Source organism: Galeopterus variegatus, unplaced genomic scaffold (assembly GCF_000696425.1).
Source record: "Galeopterus variegatus unplaced genomic scaffold, G_variegatus-3.0.2 Scaffold551, whole genome shotgun sequence".
Classification (NCBI taxonomy): Eukaryota; Metazoa; Chordata; class Mammalia; order Dermoptera; family Cynocephalidae; genus Galeopterus; species Galeopterus variegatus.
Genome location: NW_007726662.1, coordinates 268,709 through 293,941, shown reverse-complemented (window position 1 = coordinate 293,941; position 25,233 = coordinate 268,709). Strand labels below are relative to the sequence as shown.

The following is a 25,233-nucleotide window of genomic DNA, read 5'->3' as shown; positions in this document are numbered from 1 at the left end:
CAGGGTCTCTCTTGTGGTTGCAGTCAAGATGTCGGCCAGGGCTGCTGTCTTCTGAAGGCTTGACTGGGGCTGGAGGACCCACTTCTCAGTTGACTCATTCACATAGCTATTGGCAAGAAGCCTCACCATGGGCCTCCCATAGGCTGATTTGGATGTCCTTGTGACATGGTAGCTAACTTCCCCAGAGCAAACAGTCCAAGGGACAGACCAAGGAAGCTGCAGTGCCTTTTTATGACCTAGTTTCTCAAGGCACCCAGCGTCACTTCCACTATTTTTTTATTCATTAGAAGCTAGTTTAGTCACTAAGTCTAGCTCATAGTCAAGGGGAGGGAAATTAGATTCCTCTCTTAAAGAGAGGAGTATCAAAGAATTCATGAACATATTTTCCAGCCTCCATAGGAGATTGTTTTGTTCTTTATAATTTTATTTCTATGTTTCTCAAAACAGTGGCTTGAATTTGCCTTATCTTTTTTTCCTAGGGGCAGCCCCCTCACTGCATGGGTGCTAGCCAGGGTTCTGCTAATACTTTTGCTCCACAGGGGCCCTGCAGGCATTTTGGGTGGAACAATTTCTGAATGTGTGGGGTAGTCCCACTCATTGCAGTATGTCATTTGGACACCCTGAAAACCACAAGCACAGTCATAGAAGCAACCTAAAAAACACCCCACATATGTCCAAATGCCTACTTGGGGCTATGCCACCTTCAGTTGAGAACCACTGAGGGTTTTTCAGTGTGCCACATTTGTTAGCATGTTACTGTGATGTTTCCGATTTTATGTAACTAATTTTTTATGTTGGGCAGGGAAAATATTTTTTAAAACACGTTGCCATCTTGTTTCTCTTGGAAGTTATTTGCTTGATTATATTTCATGGTTCTTTCTATTTCCTTTCTCTCCATTCCTTATGTAGTAAAATCTCTCACTACCTCCTAGCTCTTCCTAACTTGTACTTCCCTTGTGAATCCATCCATGTCCCTCCCAGCCAAGGTTAATCCCTCCCGTAGCACTCAAATCAGACTCCATGTATTGTTTTGTAATCTGTGTTTATGTATCTCCTCCCACTAGATTATGTTATCCTTGAATGGGAGATCTTCTTTGTGTCCCTGGGTTCTGCATGGTGCTTAATTAAATGCTTTTTAAATTCAAGGTGTAGTTCATAATCAACAGTATGAAGCCTTTAGATGCAGATCACTTAATCCTCTTCTTTTCCCCTCATGCTTCAGAGAGAAGGTTTCCAAATTTTATTTAATGAGATAAATTTAGATTCAAAAGCATCTAAATTTGTGAGCTATAGCAAGTTGCTTGGTAGAACCAAAATCAGACTCATGACTCCCCAGCATTTTGTCCTGACTCAGAGCAACTTTCTTCTTTCATTAGTGTATTAATGGGGAGAACATGTTAGTTCTGTTCTGTGTCCTCTACAAAAAAATCACTCTGTGCTGTGAAAATTAAAATTTCAATTTGAGATCAAAATATGTCTTTTGGCAAATTAAATTGCATGTGTTGGTATTTAATCATTTATCACAATGAAATACTTTAGGCCAATTTAAAAAGGTAAATTTTAGATTTATAAAAAGAAAATCAAAGGAAACAAATTTTGGACAGGAACTTTTTGAAATATCTTGGTTCATAGTAACCAGCCGAGTACTTTACAGTTAAGATTTATATCCTGTCTTTTCCACAAATGTGAGTTTTTAGGCATTTGTTTTCACTAAGAAAGCAGAAATCATTTATTCTGTTTAAAATTATACTATTTATTTATTTGAGAGACAAGAAATATTTTTGTCTAATGTCCAGTAATCCTAAAATATTTACCATTACTTTTTAAAATAATTTTTCTGTATAATTTGGTAAATGGTAGTTAAAAACTAGTTTCTCACTAAAACTGAGTACATAACAGTTTGCTTGAAGACATCGACATGTTGTCACCATTTCTAAACTCACTGCTGGGCTGTGAATAAATGTATGGGATAGAAAATGGAGATCAATATAAGCTATGTATTTCCTCTTTCTTAGAAATGATGATTGCTAAGGCCTGAAAAGAGGGAGAATTTTGGATACCATTATAAAAATAAATTCTTTACCTTTTGCTTATTTGTTTCCCTTTGAATTTTTCCAAGAGGGATAGTTGAATTGCAAGTTTAACCTCTTCTATCTTCTAGTGAATTCTTATTCTAGCTTCAGTGTGTGTTTCCTGTTAATTAAAAAAAGATTAATTTTTACAGCATTGCAGTTTTTATTTGTCTTGCTTGCCTTTCCTGAGATTCATTTTGGATGTTGATTCCTGAGGAATGATCAGGACAGTTATCTCTAAGCATGCTTTTTGAGATTAGTGCAGATATTTGGGACTCTTTGTTCTGGGTCTTACTGAAAGGGAGAAGGAAAAGCATCTCTACATATTATGTGAGAGCGTTTTTAAACTTAACAGCTGATGGGTAAACTGTCAGTTAGTCTTTGGTTTTACCAGCATGTCTTTACAAGTTTAAACATTTAAAATAGAATAAAACCCACTGAACACAATACTTTGGTCCCATGGATTATACTGACAATAAAAGGACAATGAATTTGGGTTTGGTACAACTACTAGATGACATTTTAGACTTAAAGAAGTTTGAAGGAACAGTGTCCTGCATCTTCCTTGACTTGTAATGTGTGATTATGTAGGATATGCCTATCTTGTTACTAGTTATACATCAGTCTGTGTGATGGTTTTCACATTCTATTAATTGCTTTAATAGATTTGGGTCTCATAAAGAAATTGTCAATGTGAATTGTGATTCAGAATAAGAGGGAAAAATCTTATTTATTGAGTTATTTTCTTTAGATTATTTTATTTAGGACTAAGAAATATTGCTGTGTACAACAATTTTTTATATAAGTAAACAAAATTGGCATAAGCAGTAATAGCCAAGCTCAATATTATATTTTTCTGTTTCATCTTTTGTTTTAATATTTTATTACATGGGTAATGTGTTTTTATTTATTTGCTGAAGCAATCTTGTTTTTCACTAGTAAGTAATGCTTTGTGTTCTCTTCACTATCATTATTATTGATTAGAAGTCTGCAGTTTGTCAAACAAGCACATTTTTCCAATCTTCCCTGATAAACAGCCCTTGACTTCGACAACATTGCTGATTTAAGGATTCAAGAGTGGCCTGAAATTATTCCTGCCTTAATTTAGCAAATACAATTTGGTGCCTCTGCTTTTGAAATTGCTAAACTAATTACTGCTCTTCTCATCTGTATTTTTTGTTTCCTCTATCAGCCAATACCGCTTCTGAAACAGAAGATGAATCATTCCATCACAATGTCACAGGAACAGATTGCCAGTCTTTTAGCTAATGCTTTCTTCTGCACATTTCCACGACGAAATGCCAAGATGAAATCAGAGTATTCTAGTTACCCAGACATAAACTTCAATCGGTATGTTTTCAGAGAACACCTCTTTAACAATGAAATAGAAATGGGTGGAAGGAACTAATATTTTTTGAGTGATATGCCATGAGCCAAGCATTTTATGTGCCATTATCTAATTTAGTCTTTACAAGTTTGCAGGAAAGGTAACTAAAGTTCATAGTGGTTAAAGAACTTGATTGGGGCCCAGGAGCCAGTCAGTCACAGAACTGAGGTTTCATCTCAGGTCTTACTCCAGTGCCCTCATTCTTTCCATCCTCTCAGATTGTCCTCCTCCTCTGTGTGCTCTGGGTTCCATATGCCTATTCAGTTTGATTATTCACAGGAACATTTGTTGTAGATTATATTCCTTATATGTTGAAACATTGTTAAAACTGGAGTAAAAGTCCTGCTTTCTATAAAGTCTTATAAAGTGAGAGTATAAAGTCATGAGGCTGTCTTATGAGACTTGAAAAATATGCTTGTTTAGATGAAAAGTGAAAGGTGTGACTGACTTTTTATATACATGATTAATTTATCAATGTAATATTTTTAAAAGGAAGACAAAGGAATATCAAGTTATTTGATGAAATACTCTCCACTGTGTGTTAAATACCCTGGGGTTACAGAGAAGGGACAAGCCACTTTCTGAGTTCTTACTCTTATGTACTGTACCTTATTTTTAAACCTCACCACTGCCTGGAATGCCTTTATATCCTCCACAAGGGTTTTATTTCTCCTTCAAGACTCGGATCACTTACCACTTTTTCTGGTATCTCCGATCCTGCTAGCATAGGCTTGCTACTCCTCTGGCTTCTGACAGCCTATATGTACGTCTGTTACATAAAGGAGAGGTGTACAGTACTACGACAGTCTATTAGAGAAGGATATAACTTAATAAAGGAAAAGAGAGGTGATTGCATTCTAGGCAGGGAGAATAGCATGTGCAAAGGAACTGTAGTGAGAAGGACATGACATGCCTAGGGTCTGGGAGAAGGCCACTGGGCTGCAGCACAGAGTGAGAAGGACCATAGAGAGGGGAGAGGCTAAAGGAGTAGGCAGGGTCTGGTCCATGCTGTATCCAGTAGGCCATGTGAAAGCAATGGTAAGTCACTGAAGGATTTGATAGGTGGAGAGAGGGAGACTGGCTCTCATGATCAGATTTACGTTTTCAAAAGTTTATTTTGACTGGAATGTGGGAATCAAGTGGAGAGGGACCAGAGTACATGAGTTTACCCTGTTGGGGAGGCTGTTACAATGCTCCAGGAAAGAGTAGGGGATACTGTAGTGGTGGGGACAGTGTGTGGAGACATTTGAAGGGGCAGTCCATATAATGGTGATGGGCTGGATTGGCAGATGGGTAGAGAGAGGTATCTAGGGTACTTCTTAGGTGTGTACAACCAGATGTGTGCCTTTGGTGTCCTCTACTTTTCCTAGTGTACCACCTACTCTGCTTTGCTATAATTGCTTATTTAATGCTCAAAATGGGACAGGGATCTTGTCTGTTTTGTTTTTTGTTGTTTTCACAAAGTCTCATGTGTTGTAGACCTTCAATAAATTCTTGTTGAATGAATGATAATAAATTCTACAGATGAAACATTTGAGAAATTAGTGACTTGTTTTGAGTTATAGAGCTGATTACTGGCAGAGTACTAAGACTGTACTCTTAGACCCTTTGTTCTCAGTCTACTGTCTTATACTTTCCAAACTCCATCTTATTCTCAGGAATTATGACATTTTATTTTTATGCCACATATAATTAAACAGTTTTAACCTTTGATTTTTTAGTATTTGAGATAGGATTAAGAGAAAACAAGGAGCATTGGTTTCTGCAATTGCAGTTGTGTAAAGAATCTGCTTATTAAGTATAATTTTTTTGCTTATTAGAGAAAGTTATTAAAGACTTTACTAAAAAGGTAGACTAACTAGTAGTTAAGGTCTATGCATCTTTTGCAGATTTTCTTTTTTCCTTCTTTCTTTATTAGTATTTTTTTGGTGGCTGGCCAATATAAGGATCCGAATCTGTGACCTTGATGTTATAAGGCTGTGCTCTAACCAACTGTGCTAACTGACCAGTCTGGTTTTCTTTTTAATATAGAAAAGCAAATGGTCAAATTTTATACATAAGTAAAGAAGTGGAAATTTAATTTTGAAGAAGTATAATTGCCTGTTTACAGAAAGTCTGTTAGTTATATTAGTAGTAAAGACTCTCCAAAGAATAAGTAGTGTTTCTGTTTATTTGCAATAAATGTTTGATCAGATCTAGAATCTGCTAGAATTCAATAAATCATAAAATTTCCAACCAAAATTCTGAAGATAATCCCAGTGGTTCTGGGGTTGTTTTTCATTTTTGGTTAAAAGGTAGCTCTAATTAACGATTTAGAGATACATGTCTCAGTGGCCATTTACAGCTTGTTTCTGTGGAATGAGTAACCAGCTAGTGTATGTGTCATGATGATCCCTAAATAAACCTCTGATGTCTTAATTATAGGCTTTCTCAGAAGACTGGTTCTTTGACTTAATTATAGACTTAAAATTTCTTTAGTAAGAACTTTGTATCCTCTTACTATAAGTTAAGGTTGTATCAGAAAGCTTCTCCTCTAAAAGTTATTTTAAAAAATTTTATTTTTGGTATTTTCAAATATACTTAAAAATAAAGAGAATGGTATAGTTAACCCGTGTTTTAATCATCCAACCTCAATACTTAGTATTTTTTTTCATTCTTTTTTCACCTGTCTAGCCCCCCCTTTTTTTGAATAGAATATTTTAAAGCAAATTCCAGACATTCAGTTTCACCCCTTAATAATTCAGTACTTAAACTCTCCACAGATACCTTTAGTTCTAATTCTTGATTAAATATACATAGTCTTTTCCTCAGAAAAGCTTGAGTCTCTCTGTGGATAACTGTAAATATATATTCCCCTTCAATAAGACAAGGAAAAGCCCAAGAAAGGGAGCAGAAGGTTAAGCAAGATTAGAATCAGCAAATGTAGGTTTTAACAAGAAACAAAAAATTATGTGTAAAATGCAATCTCAATTATATTAAAATATTGGTATCTGTTAATATACCTCAGTGTTCACGTCCACACATGAAGGTGTATAAGCACAGAAAAGGGACTGACAGGAAGATGAATCAAAATATGATTACCATTGGGTGCTGAGATAAACACAACACATTTAACACTTTTACTTCATCCTTGTCTAAATTTTTCAAATTATTTACAGTGAGCATATATGAGTATTTTATATTCAGGAAAAAAAGTAGCTGCTTAAGAGGAAGAACAAGTCAGTCATCAGAAATCTAGCAAAAGACAAAGTTAATTAAAAGAGTGCATGATTTTTGTAATTTGATTTTGAGAGTGGAATCCCACAGGTTTTTTGAGCCTTTTCTAAAAAGCTAGTGTGGGTAGCTGCTTCTTCCTGATACACCTACATAGACATGTTGTCATTGACTCTCCTTCACCCTAACTTTTCTATTCAACGTGTAGAAGAAATAAAATCCAGAGTCCTATGATGGGGGGGGGGCCCACAATGCTGACAGCCTTCTTTCCTCAACAGTAAAGACCCACAGGTGCAGGATGGCTGATGGGCGGAAGTCAAGAAGTCTTACCATGTTCCCTTCACTGCTGAATTGTTTTTTACTTAATCCTCATCTGATTAGGTATTATTGTTAGTCTCATTTTTCAGATGAGGAGATGGAGCTTTAGAGAGGGTAAGCTATTTAACCAAGTTAACACAGTTAGTAACTGGTAGAATTGGGATTCTACCAGGATATATAGTCTGCTTCTAGAAGCTGTTTCTCTTAACCAATCTGCTACACAGTCTCCCTTTGAATGAACCAAATTAATACTGCCTACATCATAGCTAGTCAGAAATTAGAACTACTCTTAGAAATAATTCTTGATCTATTAAATAAATCAAAGCCATTTGTAAGTCCAGAGTGACATGAAGGATTTAAGCTTGCAGTAGGTAGCATTTTCACCAAATAAGAGTTAAGTAGATCTATTGAAGATTTGAAACCAGATATACTCTTTTTTTTTTTTTCCTTTTTGTCTTTTTTCGTGTCCGGCAACGGATTGCAACCCTCAGTGTCACGCCCGTACCGGACCGGGACCGGCAACGGGATCGCAACCCTCGGTGTTGCGTCCGCACCTCGCTCAGCCAGTGAGCGGGAACCGGTCTGTATGTGGGATCCGAACCCTCGGCGGGAGCGCCGCCGCACTCCCAAGCGGCGCACTGTAGCAGTGCGCCACCGGGCCGGCCCCAAAACCAGATATACTCTTGTCTTCCTGGCTGATGATGTTCTTCTTCTTTTTTTTTTTTTTTTTTTTATTGAAACATAGTTGATTGTACATATTTGTGGGGTGCAGCATTGCATATCGCTACCTGTGTGCAGTTTGTGATGCTCAAATCAGGATAATTAGTATATTCAGCATTACACAATGCAATCATTTGGATGTTCTTTTGGATACCAGAACACTGAAAATGAATTAAGGCGGGTAAGCCTGTGATGTTCTCCACAATTGTTGCAGGGAATCCTCAGCAGTCAGAATGCCTGCACTTGTCTACTGCTATGAGATGGTATGTGTTTTAATGAACCTAAACAACTGCACATGACCATTGATGCAGTCTATTGACAACTCACTTTGATTCTATCTATGAAAGTTTCTAGGTAGGGAAGCTTCTATGTTAATAAGGTTCAGGAAATGTAAATGACTTGTGAATAGAATGGGGACTTGACCACTGTTTTCTGCTTAAACTCAGTGCTCAGTGTCTCGCTGGCTCTCAAGGGCAAAATGCTCTGAGAGCACTCCAGAGATGGAAACAACTAGCTCGGGGCCGCTCTTGTCCAGGAAACTGGGCGACCCCAGCATGCTGACAAATCCCACAAACTGAAAGTTCCTCTTTTTCGTGTGGCTTCTGAAAGATCAAGTATCTAATCTGATGAACCATTTGGTAAACTAGTTATGCAGCATTTTGTTGTTGTTGTGTTTCCTTTTTTGCACAGTTTTCTGTTTAAGATTATAGTTTCTTGCAGGTTGGAGGTGTGTGTGTGTGTGTGTGTGTGTGTGTGTGTGTGTGTGTGTGTGTGTGTGTGTGTGTGTGTGTGTGTGTGTGTGTGTGTGTGTATTTAATCTCAAAAGAGATATGCTAGCTAGTTGATTGAATAAGAGAAATGGTAAAAGTATGTGGTGGGAGGCTGATGTCAGTAAATTGAATGTCTTCCTTTTTTATTTATTGTTGTGTTCTTCCAGCCCCACTTAGTTATGTTAAATACTCCTGACCTTTTCCCCTGCTTGCATTTCAGGGCCTAAACATTCGTATAAAGGCTTCAAATGTGATTAGCATTGATGCTTCTGAGATTGCATGGAAACTAGATGGTCAGAGATAAATTGTAGGTCTCAGCAGTGGTCGGCCCAGGAGACTTTTACATCTGCCTCTCCCTGGATTGAAAATGCTGCTGGGGCCATATGGCAGAGTGCCTCACGGAAGAGCCCAGAATGACTTTCTGGCTGGGTTCCGGATTGTCACTTGTTTCTATTTTAAAGTGGAGGTTATAGTGCTTTGGGCTTGATTACTATATACTAATAGGATTAATCCTTAACTTGAAATGGCATGGGGGTATGTGTGTGTCTAGAATCCAATTCCAGTAATGTTATCAATATTCCATTCACAGAAAGATTTTACTAAACTATGTTTCTCTTTATAAGTAGGGAGAGAAAAACACCAGTTTAATAAGTATCTGACCCTTGATTGACTTTTTCCCTTGAAAATTTAGACAGTTTTGTTTAGAACAAAGCAAGGTTGCACTGGCGGCTTTTTCTCTTTGCTTTCTTTAATAACCTGAAATTATCATTCAATTAAATTTCGAAATGTCTTCCTTACATGCAGAGGGGTTATTATGGCTTGTTTATGTGAATATTTACATGCACAGTGCTAACTCAAAATACGCCTTCAAATATATGTATCCAGGATGTGAAAAAGCTAAACTGAAAAAACAAAGGTGTTGGGAAATTAGAAAATAGGATGATGCTTAATTATTATGAAAAGGTCTTACTCACTGAGTCTCCATCTCTGTCTTTTTTCCTGTGTGTCCGTCTCTCATTCCCTCCCTCTGTCTCCAGCCATCTCCCCTGTCCCCCCACCCTTTCTTGGGCTCCATTCTCAGTCCTTTTGTCTCTGCCACTCCCCCCCCACAAGCGCTGTCCCTCAGATTGTACATCACTTTTGTAATGACGTTTATTTGAGCTGTTTGCCTGTGTATTTCCGTTATTTTGACTTGCTTCTATACAAGGGTAATTCATTTTATTTGGGTGGCTGTACGTAGTACTTTAAAATTTCACAACAGCCAAGTCTGAGAATTGTCTCAGGGTTTAAAACCTGCTTCATCTCCCCTGACTTTATCTCCACTTCTCCTCCCAACGCACAGCAGTGCCCCCAGCCCCCATGTGCATTTCCCTGCTCTATCAGGAAGATAGGAAAATGTATATGGTTACACAGTGGTTTGGAATTAGGCTTGGAGCAATGAATAAACAGAATACATTGAGATTCTGCTTGATTTGTACTTTAAAGTTTGGACCTGCAAAATAAGCAGTGGTGCTCATTTGTAGTGGGTGATAATAACAGCCATATAATCTTCCAGGAAAGTCCATATCGCCAGGGTAATAAATCTGCAGTCCCAAGAGGCTCCTAAGGATAATAATTTGTTATCATGGTTATGAAATATGTGAACTTTTATGTGATTTTGCAAACAGCTGACCACATATGGAAGCTAGGGACACTTTTTATTTTGAGGGGAATTATTTCTTAAGGGCAACTGCCATTTTCTCCTCACTGTGCAATATTTCTATTGAAAAGGAACTTTTTCCCCTTAATTGAATTGTATAGTACATCAATTCATCTCTAGAAAAAGGTGGTGATTGCTTTTATATTCATACTGCTTCTCTCTAGTAAGTAGTAAGCCTGGAAGGGGATTTTGCAGTGGAGCCCAAGGTATTCATTTAGTAAATCATATTTATTGATATTGGATGTTTAATTAAACTGCCAAGTGGCGACTTCATTTTGACTCTCATCTTGATTTAAACTCTATTCTAGTTGACATATTTCAGAAGAAACCAAGCTGAAACCTGCACTCTCAAAGAGCCTTTCTTTCAGCTGGCAGCTGGATTTTAAGAGTATGTGTATTGAATATTGTAGAAAGATAAGTTCTTTTAAATGAATAAAAATAGTCACACAGGCATTCTTCTATTTTTAAAAATAGATTAGATTTTTAGATCAGGTCAGAATACTATCTGACATTAATGTTCTTTTTAGGGAGTAAATATTCATATAAATTGTCTTTCCAGAAGTTGACCCTATATACAGATTTCAGATCCTTGAAAACAGGATCATTTGAAATCTGCATTTCCTTCCCTTTTTCTAATTCATTTCAGTCATTCAAAACGATTTCTCATGGAATTAATTTTTCCCTCTCTGTATGGTTACATAAGCTTGCTCTTCTAATCATGAAAAATGTTACCCATTTCAGCACTTATTAAAGTGGACTTTTACTTGAAGCGTTTCTGTTTTTAATGTCAGAGTACATGACTAGAGGCAGATGAATAATATCTCATCATTTACAGCCATTGAGTCTACCTATAATTTTAAAATGCCTTTGGAAAGCTAGATCTTACGCCCAAGGGTATGCTTTTGTGTTAGAAATCTTTTAGTGAACTACTTACTCAGGTCATATGCTTCCAAAGCCCTGCTTTTCTTTCCTCAGGATAAACTGAATTATGTTACCAATAACAATGCCACGTCATTTCAAAGAAAACCAAATTAAGTAGTACAAGTCCATGTTGCTGGAAATTAGATGACATAGGGTAGGCACTGTTCTGGTTACCATGCAAAGGATCTATATTAGTCAGCTTTGGCTGCCATAACGAGATACTGTAGACTGGGTGGCTTAGACAACAGAAATGTATTTTCTCACAGCTCTAGAGGCTAGAAGTCCCAGGTCAAGGTGTTCCTGATGAGGGCTCTCTTTCTGGCTTACAGATGGCTGCCTTCTCGCTGTGTCCTCACATGGCAGAAAGAGCCCTCTGGTGTCTCTTCCTCTTCTTATAAGGACACCAGTCCTATCAGATTAAGGCCCCACCCTTAATGACCTTATTTAACCTTTACCATCTCACAGGCTCTATCTCCAAATACAATGATATTGAGGATTAGGGCTTCAACATATGGATTTTGGGAGGGTAGAAGCATTCTGTCCATAACAGTCTATTTGTTTAGTTACCAAGGACTGCTCAGCCCCCAATATCTTGTTATACATGCCTTTGTCTTTCGCCCCATACCTTCCCCATCACAAATAATCAGATGAGGGTTTTCTTTAGATACTATTTTTGTTCAGCTACTTAACTACTTAGTATGAATTAAAAAGTGTTTGCTATTGGGAAAATAGCTGTGTATTAACTGTGACCCCAATTGGCTTTGGGGTACTACATTGTATCTTCTACCAGGAAGATGGATTGGAGAAATGTGGTGGGTAGAGAGTGTGTCTGACTTAACAGCTTTGAAGAAGCCTGGTTCTCGTTGGTTTCATTTCTCTCCAGATGCTGTTGAAACCAAACCAGTTTTCCAGTTCTCTATCACTGCAGTATTGCCTTCTGGAAGAATTAATCTTTTTATTACTTGGCAGTAGTATAGGTTTAGTGTTTTGTGAGTATCAAGGCATTTTAAATCATCCTCTACCCTCTTTTATTTTTGGTCTCTTTCAGGTTGTTTGAAGGACGTTCATCAAGAAAACCAGAGAAGCTTAAAACACTCTTCTGCTACTTTAGAAGAGTCACAGAGAAAAGTAAATTCCTTTTATTCTACTATAATTTTTCTTGCTGATGGGGACAGTTCAAATCAAGTGACATGTGAAGAACATTCTGTGTTTAAAGTATATGTTCCTGCCTAAACCACGTTGAAACAATAATGATACAATATTATAATCTAGATTTTCTAAGTATGTTGTATATTTACATAAATGTGTGCTATGAATGTGTGTATAATTTTTATATACTCTGAAATCAAACCCATATACTTTGAAATCTGTAATATATATCAAAGAATTTTCATGAGTAAAAACAGTAAATTAATACTCTCAAAAGAAAGTATATTAACCAGGAAGTACATTTTGGATGCTCTTTATTTAAAGAAGCATTAACTAGTTTATGTTTATTTCCATATGTCAGCTAATTCACTTTTTTTCTACCCATTCCCCTCTTTTGTGCCCTCCTAAGCCCTTTGTAGAGCTCTTATAAAATTGCGTTGTACTTAGTGTTTACATGTCTCTCTTCCTTTATTGGACCATAACCATCTTGCTTTTCTAGAACTTGATAGCACCTGAGACCATAGTAGTAAATGTCTATCAGATGCTGGTAATGACCAGCTGATAATAGATTGGTAATGCCACTCTCATCTCAGGATCATTCAGGCTTATAAGACATAAAATCAAATTAGAATTTTTAATAATTTGCTAGAAAGATGACTACTTTTTTTTGCTATTCTAAATCTAAATAGTAATATTATAACTAAATAATTCAGAATTTACTTTTCTGTCCTCGGAGTCAAATTATGTATGTCTTCTCTGAAAGATAACTGCCTTTCTAAGTTTTGGGATTTCAGATACTTCAACGAAAAAGCTAAAAGTTTGTTGCTTCGGTTAGAAATGTAAAAGCTGTCATAAGTATTGGGAATTAGTCATATTGAAGAAATAAATTGTAACTAGACATTTTATTTTCTGGCCTTTTCACCATACATGGAAATTTAGTTCTTTGTAGAAATATAGTTGTGCGCCACATAATGTTTCAGTCAATGACAGACTGCATATACAGTGGTAGTCAGAGCAATAGCCTACATCATATAGCCTAGATGTGTAGTAGGCTACACATGTAGATTTGTGTAAGTGCACTCTGATCTGGGTAAGTGGTGATGTAGTACACAACACCACATTTCTCATAATGTATTTCTGTTGTTAAGCGATGCATGAATAGTGCATCATATAGATGCATGTATAGTGCAACACTGCTTTAGGTTTTCAGGATGTATAGCTAAGGGCGTAAGGAGGAAGTACTAAGGGGGATAAAAGAGGTTTGAAGTTTAACGATTAGTTGTATAGAAGTTCTGGAGCCTACTGAAGAGAGACTTCAGAAACTTACTTAAAATACTATATTTCATCAAATCTAAGACATCATAATGGTAAGAAGTGCCATTACATTATATATCTCTAAGAAGGAAAACACACTCAGGATATGGAGTCTGGTAGGAGACCTATCGCACATAGCTGGTACACCAAAGGTCTGTACCCTTAGTATAAGGTTAAATGAGAAATTAACTTGGCCGTGCAGAAAAAGGAAAATAAAGAAACTTGCAAGTCTCAACTTTAACACTGGATAGAGAGAGGGAAAAAAAAATCTTTGAGAATTTGCACTACAAGCTCCAAATTTAAGGTCTGGAGTAGTACTACTAGTGTGTTCCCCCAAAGGTTTGCAACAGAGGATTTAATTCAGATGGCCTCAGGTTGGTGGTGTCTTTAGACAACAGCAGATGTACATCTTCTCTGGGAAAATTTGACTTTAATCCAGACCTACAGCTAGATACCTCCATTATAAAAGATGTGTTCCAGTTTCAGAAGTTTAATATGTGGAAAAACATGCATCTTAGAATTGAAAAAATATAATTCTATCAGGACTAACTTTTCAGTGTTGTTAAATAATATATATTTTATATTTGTGATGAGGATCTTGAGACAAAGATTTTAAAGAGCCTTCTGAACTAAATTATTTTTGATATAGTTTTAGATAAAGTATCTTATAGATCAAATATTTAAAAACTGATGATCTGAATGTAGTATATATTGTAATTTTATTAAGGGAAGTTTTTATACCCTATTCCAAGATAAAAGGTGCCTTTGTTTAATGGAAGAAAGCTAATAAACATGTGCTCAAGGCATTTTTATCAATAATTATATCTAAGGAACCATGTTCTTCTGCCTTTTTCCTTGCTTTGCCATCAGTGTTTATTTATGAATTTCTTAGTCTCAGTATATATGAAGGACATTTAATGTTCTTACTTCTCTGCTGAATTTATTGAATGACGAGATAGACATTAGTTTCCTATTAATATAATTGCTTCTCTAGTGTTCCAATTGTTTGACCTCTTGTGAGTTTTAAATATGCTACTCATCTGTCTTAAAGATAGATATCTAAAGAATATGTTAAGACCTGTGTTAATGAAAAATTCTGTTTCCTAATAATACAACTGCTCATAGGATTTTTGAGTTGTTACCTCTTGTGACTGAGAGCAAAGAAATGTGTAATTGTCAACAGGAATAAAATAATGGCCAAGCTTTCACTGAGCTCTACACCATCATCAGTAATAGTTCCTGACATGTCTCTCTCTTTGTTTAAGATCCTTTTTTTTTTTTTTGACAGAGGAAAACAGAAATGGCATTGCCTTTTTAGTTTGTTCTTTGATTTGAATCAAACAAATTACTTCTGGCCAGCTGATTTATTTGTTGCTTTTGCCACTAGCTTTAAAAAACAAAGTAAATCTAACCAAAAAAGGATCTTGTCCTCTAAAATTATTGACTGTATTAGTAGTATTTCATTTTGATCCTCTGTAATCTATTGCTTCTTGAAAAATATGTCATCTTTCTTTTCTTAATTCTTAGAACACTAATTTCTCCTCCGGATAGGGTGCCCGCTTGTAAGTAGAGCAGTTGCTGGGGATTTAACTGTGCTAACTCCAAAGGACATGGCAGCGATTTCCTTTCTTAATCTTAGACATTTTCCTTTACAATAAAGCACATAAAGGTGTATCTGTTCACCAGTCTTTGAGTGTAGGATTAAGGCTTTTCTTTGAAAAAAGAGTCTACAAATTGGAATTCAGTTTTGTCTTTACTGCATAAGTTATACTACCAATTATACATCTCTCTTTTTTTTTAAGTGTGTTCAGTTTTAAAAACTCGGCCAAAAAGTACAAGCACTCAAATCCTACTGTTGTGTTGTTATTTGTATAGTTGCTTTAAGTGAGGTCTTTTTTATAGGTGAGTCCATAATATAAAGATATTATTTTAAATCAAGAATCTGTTGTATTCTAACTCTAGGCTTTGTATTCCCTGATTAGTTTTATAGCCATTTTAGACCCATTCTTTTACTGAATATATGTGTGTGTGTATGTGTATGTGTATGTATCATCTTTTCAAAATTTAAACTTATTTGTGTGTGTTTTTCTTTTGTTGCTGTTGTAGAACCTACTGGGTTGGTGACATTTACAAGACAGAGTCTTGAAGATTTTCCAGAGTGGGAAAGGTAATAACAATAAAAATAATCCTAGACCCTTAGATTTAGAAGGACTCTTATACCACAGAGGATTCTGTCTTACAGCCCCTGGAAGGAAAGATGGTTTCCCAGCCTCTAATTGCCCTACTGCCATGAAGTTTCTTCTCATAGTGATCCGTTGATAGCTCTCATTGTTAGAAAGGTCACGCCTTTTAAATCAGTCTACAACCCTTTGACTTCTGCCATTTTTCCTTAGTTTTGACTTTTGAAACAAAGTCCTTTTTAGAATGAAAGAATTTTGTATGTGAAGACACTAATATTAAATGGAACACCAATATTTAAATGTTCCTCCTTACCTCTTTTTGGTTGGTGTTTGTATTTTATAGCTTTTCTTTCTGGAGGACAAGATTGGGAAGCTTTTTCATTAAGCTAAAATGTAAATTATAATAGTCTAGAATTTGTCTGAATGATAAGAATTTTGGAATTTGGCTGTCCATGTGTACTATTGGTAGATTTTGTGGAAGTTGCTAATTTATTTATTTTTTCTTATTTATCTGAAAATACTGAGAACAATAATAGCCATTCTGAGTTAATTCAGATTTGTAAGATCCTTAGTGCTCTGAAATACTTAATATTGGTAGATTTTGTGGAAGTTGCTAATTTATTTATTTTTTCTTATTTATCTGAAAATACTGATAGCCATTCTGAGTTAATTCAGATTTGTAAGATCCTTAGTGCTCTGAAATACTTAACACATTTCCTAATCTAGAGCACATCCCCAATGCACTTAAAGAAGTGTGGATCAACTTTTTCAATATATGTGAGGATATGACCAAGCATACTAAAGGTGTATTTTGCGTATGCACTGATGTTAACCAGTGCTTCTCATTTTCACTTTCTAATAATCTTTATCATAGTTTGTGATTGTTTTGTTTGGAATTAGTGATGTAGGGGAATCACTCTTAAGGGAAGTTAACTTGAGAAGGCATATCTGCTTAGGTGGCATTCCTGTCGTGGTTTCATCCATCAAAGGTGTTTATTTGTGAGGTGAAAGAAAAACAAACTTACTTCAGAAGGCTGAGTACATAGTTGAGATGATTATTAATAGAGGGAAGTAGATAAAAGACTAAACAACCTGAAGAGAGAAAAACAATTGAGCCAGAAAAGAAAGAGGATATGTACAGCATTTTGGAGACATAGCACATTACAGATGAATGGAAATCATCCAGCCCAGCTGCCTACTATATCAATTGGTTGTGTAATACCTGCAACAGATGGAGACTGGAGAGCTTCAGTGATGAGAAATTCACTGTTTCATCTTAGTCTCTTTCACTGTTCGTTGCTTGTGTTATTATCTAATGCTTTCATTCACTAAAAATGTCTGTCTTCTAAATGCCTCCTCCGCCCCCCCATTCCTGGTTCTTCCTTCTGGAGCTACAATAAATAAATATAATTTCTAATGTTCTTTAACATCTGATCCTCTTTTATGTATCTTATAAATGCTTTCTTGACCTAGTTGCATTTCTAACAATGCACACAAGTCCATACTAAACTTACTCACTTCGGTTTCACATATCATTTGGATTCTCACCTTGTTATCTCTGCTCTTGACATACCCCCATTCGTTGGTCCCTCTTAAAATATGGTGCCTAGAGCTAAAAGTAACATTCTCTGTGTCATCTGGCCAGACCACATTCACTCTTCTATTAGTCTCTAATAGGAATGCAGATGTTTTGTTTAGGTAAGTTTAGTATAGATTTTGTAGACCATTCTGAGGGCTTCTTTTTAATTCAGCCCAAGATCTCTACTCTGCATCTGACATGCATTTGGTGCTAATGTGAAAGGGCACCCATTCATACATCACCACGTGGGAGAGAAGAGACAGGTCAAAATGCAGAGGCTAGCAAGGCTGCTGTATCAAAGAGATACAGTAACTTTGCCCCTAAATTAAGACCAAGATTGCCCCCTTAACGTTGATAGGCGGAATTTAACTTGATACCTTTTCTAACTTATTTTTATTTTATTGATCTTTTTTGTTTTAGTTGCTTCATAAGTGAGTTGGAGAATGTAATTAAAATCAGTCTCCCAGACTCCACAGAACCAGAAACATGCATTCACTTAAAGAGGGAGGGTGAAGAAGAGAAGAAGATTGTTGGTGTTCCCAAGAGTAAGGGGCTGTATTGGTGCCAGGGAGTTAGAGGCTTTTGTGAATTCCAAGGTTCCTGGCATGTTATAGTTAACCCTTTGATTATCAGCAAATACCTTAGCCAGGTTTAGTTAATCACAGAGATCCAGAATAGTCTGCCTTTGATTTCTGGGGCAAAAGTGTACAGGATTTGATGGGACCAGAGGGGAAACCTATCAAAGTTGAAGTATGTTTAAAAAACAACAACAAAAAAATAGTTTCTAGCAATTTCTTAATTTTATTGTGAACTATACTATAAAGGTGTCTTGACAGCAGATGGGATTTCTGTTTTGAAGTCCTGACTGACAGCCCAGAGATTTCTGGGTCATGCTTCTTCATAGTTGAGGATGCTGTTTTTCAGTAGTATCTTCACTGGTTGTCTCCTTCTTAATAAAATGGCTAAGAAAGTAGAACCAGAGAAAGGAAGTTAACTAAAAAAACACAAACAAAAAAAACTAATGGTACTATGTTCTACAAGAGAAAGTAATTTTTAAGAAAGAAATTTTTTAAAAAGTATAGCCTGCTGGTTAAGAGCTTGGAACATTCAGTTAGGCCACCTGAGTTCGAATCTTTGCTGCTTGGTTTACTAGCCTTGAGTAGGTTACTTAAATGCTTTCTGTGCTTTGTTTTCCCATTCATAAAAGGAGATAGTAATAGGGTTGTTTTGAAGATTGAATGAGTTAGTACTTATAAAGCTCTTAGAACAAAACCTGTACTGAATTCCCTTGTAAGTTTAAGGATGTCAGTCTTTCGGGGCTGGAGTTTTGCCAGAAATGTATTTGAACTCATTGAAACCAGGAAGGAAGCAAATCTCAGTAAGTAGTTCTTCCCCAGCTAACCTCCTAATTATTTTTTTTAAATGTAATCACCATCCTCTCAACCCCCGCAAAAATTATTGCCACCCTTATATAAGTTAGGAGTTTGGATCTCATCTCTTACATTTTATTATAATTTATACATATTCTCTATTCAGTAAGCGATTTGGGGAAAAAATGTCATCATCAAATGTTATTAATACAATAAAATTTATTTTTAATGTAACGTAAGCCAGGTAAATACCGCAGTGACCATGGTTTATGAAAGGGGAAGAAAATAATTGTGCTTCTGAAAGGACTTACAGGTACTAGGTTCACCTGTCAACCTTATTAATATAAAAAAAACCCATATATCAGAATTTCCATGGTATGTATTTTAATCAAGACACTCCCCCCCACACACACGGTTATCAAAGTAGTGAAAATAGAGCCCATGTGAGAATCATATATGCTTTATTGCCAGATTTTTAAATACTTTTCCTTAGGTTGCCAACTCTAGCATAATAGTAAAATTTTAGAGATCTTAATTTTTTTTATATTTTGAGAAGTTTTTCAACCATCTTAAATAAGAGACACTTATAGAGAGGAAAAGTAGGTTTCAAAACAATATGTTATTCTGTTAATTTAAATATGTATATTTACATATTTGAAAACAAATATTTGGGAAGATCAATACCAAGAATGTTAACAATAGGCATTTGTTTCTGGCTTTTGAGATTTGGGTTGGTGTCGATTTTTTTTATAGCTATCTGTATTTTCAGATTTGTCTGTGGTGAATTACTTGTCATTAAAAAATAAATAAGGGAATATATTTTATATTGTAGATGTGAAAAACCCCTGACGAGATTGCATGTCACTTACGAAGGTACCATAGAAGGAAATGGCCGAGGCATGCTACAGGTAGGTGAATCTCAGTAATCTCTGTAGTGTGTGTATTTAGGGCTTTCTCTTGTCAAACTTCTAACAGCAAAGGAAATTTGAAAAGCTGTTTGTTTGTCTCCTAAACTGATTTAATGCAAAGAAGCATGATAGCAGAATGAAGAAAAACACCAAATAGATCACTTTGACAGCCTTGGTAATGTTGTTATTTGCCAGTGTATGCTCTCTGTTTCTTACATGTGCCTCTTTAAAAAGCCTTTGACAGAAAATCCCAAGATCTGGACAGCATCAGTCCTCTTGGTTCAGACATTGATTGTAGGTTGACAGTGGAAGAAGTCCTGACAAGCTGTCACCAGCCAGTTTTATTGGGTTTTTTTTAAAGACTCTTCCTCTGCCCCAAATGATGACCAGCTTGAGATGTTTTTCTGCCACCAGTAGCCTTGTTTAGGTCTAGGAGGCAGACATCTAAAACTGATTGATAAGAAAGACCTCTGTCTCATATGTAACAGTTTTAGGCACGTGAGCTAGCTATGCTTGCTAATGTCTTTTCCCTTTTAAAGATCAGGTGATTCTGTCCATCCTTTAATCTTTGTCATTAATTCGTTAATTGCCTTTCCTTTTAAAAAATATTTTTGGAGAAGAGGGTTAACAAAACATCGTGTGTATCTAGCTTTAAAATGTTGTAACACCTAAATTGAGCATGTGTTTTCCTTTTTATTTATAGTGATTTTTAAAAATTAAAAATTCTCTAATCAGAGACGAAAGTGTTAGTGTTTTGTGTTCTTATCCCATTCATAAGGACATTGTAAACTTAGTTTTCTTTGAAAGAAGCTTTTATATCATCTTATTTATACTGGAAATAGCTGATTTTTCTTCGTAGATGTTCATTTGAAGCTTATAGTGGGTCGGATGCTAAAAAAGGCAGTTGCCTGAAAATGGACAGATTTATTTGAATAACTTAATGCTTATTATAAAATTACTAGACTGATTTGTGTGTGGCTAGTTACCGTATATATATGTTCCAAGTCACAAATGAAACTGAGATTCTTTTTAGATGGCCTTTTATTTAGGCATATTTATAATTAAAATCTTCAAAGAGGCAAATCACGCTTTGTTTTAAATCACCTTCTCCCAGTGATTATTTGAGCTTATAAATAAAAATACTTAGTCGAACCGAATTAATATTTGTCCTGTACTTTTATAAGAAAAAAAAAAGCATATTTTAATTTGTATTTCATCATATACCTTTTCTTCTATTTAAAAAAATAATATTAAAATATGCTTAAAAATTATTTCAAATGAATATCACTTTTTCCCCACATTTCCTTCTCGATGAAGTTCTTTCCTGTGTTAGTCTTGGATGAAGTGAGGGAGTCTTAATACACATGAACTGAACAAAGCTACTGCTAGTTAGCCCTACTGCGATGCTGACCTTTCATTACACTACAATTCAGAAGGGAATTATTTAACAACAGTCAAGGCTGAGATTTCCCCCGCTTCCCTGGAATATATTACAGATGAAATGTGAGACCACGATAGATTAAAAGAATACCATCAAAGCTTCTAGCACTATTAATTGTTCTCCCTACCCATGCCGTCTCTCCCCAGGAGATCAGGGACTATTGTATTGCAGTGCTGCAAAGCTCCTGTTGTAGAATGTAAATTACATCATGCCGAGTGGCAACAACAACAAAACTTCTCAGAGGAGTATTATCATTTCTCTCTTTTCATTGAGTTATAACTCAGAAGCTGAGTAATCTGAACAAGTAGCTTTAAAGTCAAGAGATGTGGAAAGTGACTGGCTCAAAATAAAGAATCGCTCAGATGCTTGTTTTCATTTCCTGGAACAAGTTTCTCACCTGTTACAGCAAGCCTTTTAGTCAGAACTTTTTTAAGTAGTAGAAACTTTGGTTTTCTAAAAGACCCCTTCTTTTAGAGGCATAATGGGTTAGTGTATTTACTTTTATACACATCTTTCAAGTAATAAATGTCTGCCTTTATTCAAAGATTGAATCGTACGCACATTGGATATATTCCATACCATTGTCAAGTAGTACATAAGTTGGATGGAGCTTATCTTTTTATTTTAGTTATGTACCTTATTCCAGTAAAAATTAAGTTAGGCTGATCTCAACTCTTTTTTTGTTTCTCATTTGTATTCACAATACCATTATGCTTCTAGGCACTCGGCCAGTGCTCAAGTGCAGTTCAGTTTATTTCTTTGCTGGGTCTCCTCTCTTTCCTTTACTTTGCTACTGACCTATTTGAGACCCTAGTTGTGCTTGTCTAAACTACTCAGTAGTCACCTACCCAGCCTCTTTGCTTTTAATTTTACACTTTTTCCAGTTAATTATTTAAACTAGCCTGAAATATCTTCCTAAAACACAGGTTTAGTTGTTACTTGAATCTTTCTTAGAACCTTCAGAATTGAGTAAAAATTCCCTAGACCCCAGACCGCCTTATCACCAGCTGTACCCTCCATATACTCTACATTGCAGGCAGGCATGAGGCATCCGTTTACCGTTCCCCTCATATAGCCATTTCTTTTCTTTGTTTGTCTCGTTTTGGTTTTGGCAGCTGGCTGGTACAGGGATCTGAACCCCTGACCTTGGCGTTATAACACCGCATTCTAGCCAGCTGAGCTAACCAGCCAGTCCCCCTCATATAGATATTTACATTTGGTTTTTTCCCTATGCCCTTGTGCTGCTGTTCCTTTAGCCTTCATGTCAGCTAACTCTGGATTGAATGCCTTGTGTCTTGTAAAGCTCCCCATCCTCCTCCCATTCTCCAGTTTTAGTTAACTGTATTATTTAGGAAGTATCCCATGGTTCCCAACTCAATACTCAGTAAATAGTTGTTGAATTGAACAGTTTAAGCCATGAATCACCCAGTGGCTGAAGACCTCATATGTAGTAGGTAATTAATTCTAATCAGCAGACTAGTTACACCAAAATAGTTTTCTATATAAGCTAAAGAGTTACTCTGGTTTTTTTAGCATTGATTTTAGTACTCCAGAATACAAACCCAAACATGATTCTCTATGGTAGATCATTTCAAGAACTTGTCAGTGGTATGTTTCATTATTTTCTAAGTTCTTTGGTAAAAGAAGACTACTACTTTGAATTAATTAATTTTAGTTACATTGCAAAGTTAATTTCTGTCTTTTCACATGTATTTATATTCTTGTTTTACTCTTTTATAAAGTAGGCTTGACATTATTATTCAGTGTCAGTTGCTTTATGGAACATAACAAGTTTTAAGAAGTCCTATATTTTACAATAGTTTGAGAGTATATAAGCCTCTATTATAGTATGTAGTAAATTCTGTATTATTTGTGTGTATGACTGTGTATGTATACAACAAGTTGTGTCTATGTGTGTAATATAAATCCTCAGAATAATCTAAGGCAAAGATGGACACCATTTCTTACATATTCCCCTACAGGGCCTAGCATAGCATTGGACACATTGGAGTGGTTAGTAAGTTTAAGACTAACTGAAATAATGCCAGCAGGTTGAGTTTGCTTTCTCTTGAGGATTGTGTAACTCCTATGTATTAACAGGAGTTTGGGTATCTCATCATAGTACTTCATATAAGGTTTCGTATAGTTTCATATTAAATCAGAAATATTAGTTTAGTTGGATCTTTGTTGTTATACTAGGTTTTCTTTCTTCTTTTTCTTCCTTTAGGTCTATTTTTAAAAACTATGAATGTTTATGCGGTTTGGGGTTAAATTTAGAAGGACAAGAATTTCATTCTTTTATTCTTCCCACAGAAGAAAAAGGTTACCCCAAAAGAGGTCAATGACTAAGCTCTTCAGTTCTGTAGGACAAGTGTTTGATTGCCATATTATATAAGAAAGATTTAATTATATTAAAGTGATATGAAATGTATAAAGGGAAATTGAGTAGTGAAGGTAGAGAAATGACCTTGAAACCTGCCCAGATAAAGACCTCTTTTGTTTTTGTTTTGTGGCCCTTGGGGCACAAAGGTTTATAAACAAGAGTCCATATAATACATATTTTTCCTAAAAGCTCCATTTTCCACATTCCTTCTGTGGTTTGGGGATCCAGAGAAATATGCAGACATGTTAACTGCAATGAGATTGAAAGAATGCAAACAGCTGTAATCTGTCCTTGGAAAGATTACTAATTTGGGGATTGATTTTCATGGAAAAGGAAAAGAAGATTAGAGCTTAGAGGGTGTGTGCTCCTTTCTCATATATGTAGGTATGTTAGACCACCATTTAACATGCCGCATTTTCCCAAATAGGTGGATTTTGCAAATCGTTTTGTTGGAGGTGGTGTAACCAGTGCAGGACTTGTGCAAGAAGAAATCCGCTTTTTAATCAATCCTGAGTTGATTGTTTCACGGCTCTTCACTGAGGTGCTGGATCACAATGAATGTCTTATTATCACAGGTTAGTTTTGGGACGTCTGCACAATGGGAGTAGTTTTCCGATCTATGAATGTCTGTTATGAAGACTAGAGGCCACCCAGGTACAGCTTTTCTCTGCCATGGGCACTAGTTCCAATATTTTTATTCATTAATATATACTTGCTTTTTGAAATTGTTACAGTCTTATTTTCCTATTCTTGAGTAAGACATTTTATCCCTTTTTTCTTGGCATCTTTATCCGAGGAACAGGGGTAAAAACTATTCAGTTACCCTACAGTTTGAAATTTTATGATATAATAATGTTGTTAAAAAGAAGATAGTGATATACCTTTGAGTGTGTATTCTATTGTTACTCTTCCATTATATTTTGAGTGACTTATTTCAATTAAAAAATTAATTTTTTTAAAAATAGTGATTTGTTGTACTTCAATAGGAAGATACTATGTAAATATAAAAGCAGTTACAACATTTGGAGAGACCATACAACAGTGAGCTTTACAGAAGAGAAATAAATCAGTAACCTTATGTTTATCCTAATTTCTAATTCTAAAATAAAAGGTATGATTACCTTAGTGCCTCTCCTTGATTTCTTTAAGATAATATGGGAGGAGAAGAGGGGAAATTTAGTCAAATTCATACTTTAGGTCTGTTATAGAGATTTAAATTTTTTTCTTTAAAGTTTCTTTAGACTGAGATATCACTATGTCGCAGTATTTTCTTGTAAATGGGCTACAAAAAAAATTAGTGATTACCTTATAGCTCTTAAGAGATTTAAATTTTTTTCTTTAAAGTTTCTTTAGACTGAGATATCACTATGTCGCAGTATTTTATCGTAAATGGGCTACAAAAAAAATTAGTGATTACCTTATAGCTCTTAAGAAACTCTTTTTTTTTTTCCTTTTTGTCTTTTTTACTGACCGGTAACGGGATCGCAACCCTCGGTATCGCGCCTGCACCGGGGACCGGCAACGGGATCGCAACCCTCGGTGTTGCACCCGCAGCATGCTCAGCCAGTGAGCGGGAACCGGTCTCCACATGGGATCTGAACCCTCGGCGGGAGCGCCGCTGTGCTCCCAAGCGGCGCACTCTCCACTGCGTCACCGGGCCGGCCCTGTTATTGTACTTTTCTTTTTTTTTTTTTGTCTTTTTTACTGACCGGTAACGGGATCGCAACCCTCGGTATCGCGCCTGCACCGGGGACCGGCAACGGGATCGCAACCCTCGGTGTTGCACCCGCAGCATGCTCAGCCAGTGAG

General features: G+C 36.0%; 1 protein-coding gene across 2 annotated transcripts in view; it reads left to right on the top strand.

Annotated features, from left to right (window-relative positions):
- The window catches only part of PARG (poly (ADP-ribose) glycohydrolase), a 117,977-nt gene that overhangs the window by 52,145 nt on the left and 40,599 nt on the right, over window positions 1–25,233 (top strand). For both annotated transcript variants that reach the window (XM_008569987.1, XM_008569988.1), the window contains exons 9-13: window positions 3,265–3,422; window positions 12,149–12,228; window positions 15,670–15,730; window positions 19,525–19,600; window positions 23,852–23,999. In XM_008569987.1, the coding sequence (XP_008568209.1) occupies window positions 3,265–3,422; window positions 12,149–12,228; window positions 15,670–15,730; window positions 19,525–19,600; window positions 23,852–23,999 (523 nt within the window). The remainder of the gene's footprint in view (window positions 1–3,264; window positions 3,423–12,148; window positions 12,229–15,669; window positions 15,731–19,524; window positions 19,601–23,851; window positions 24,000–25,233) is intronic.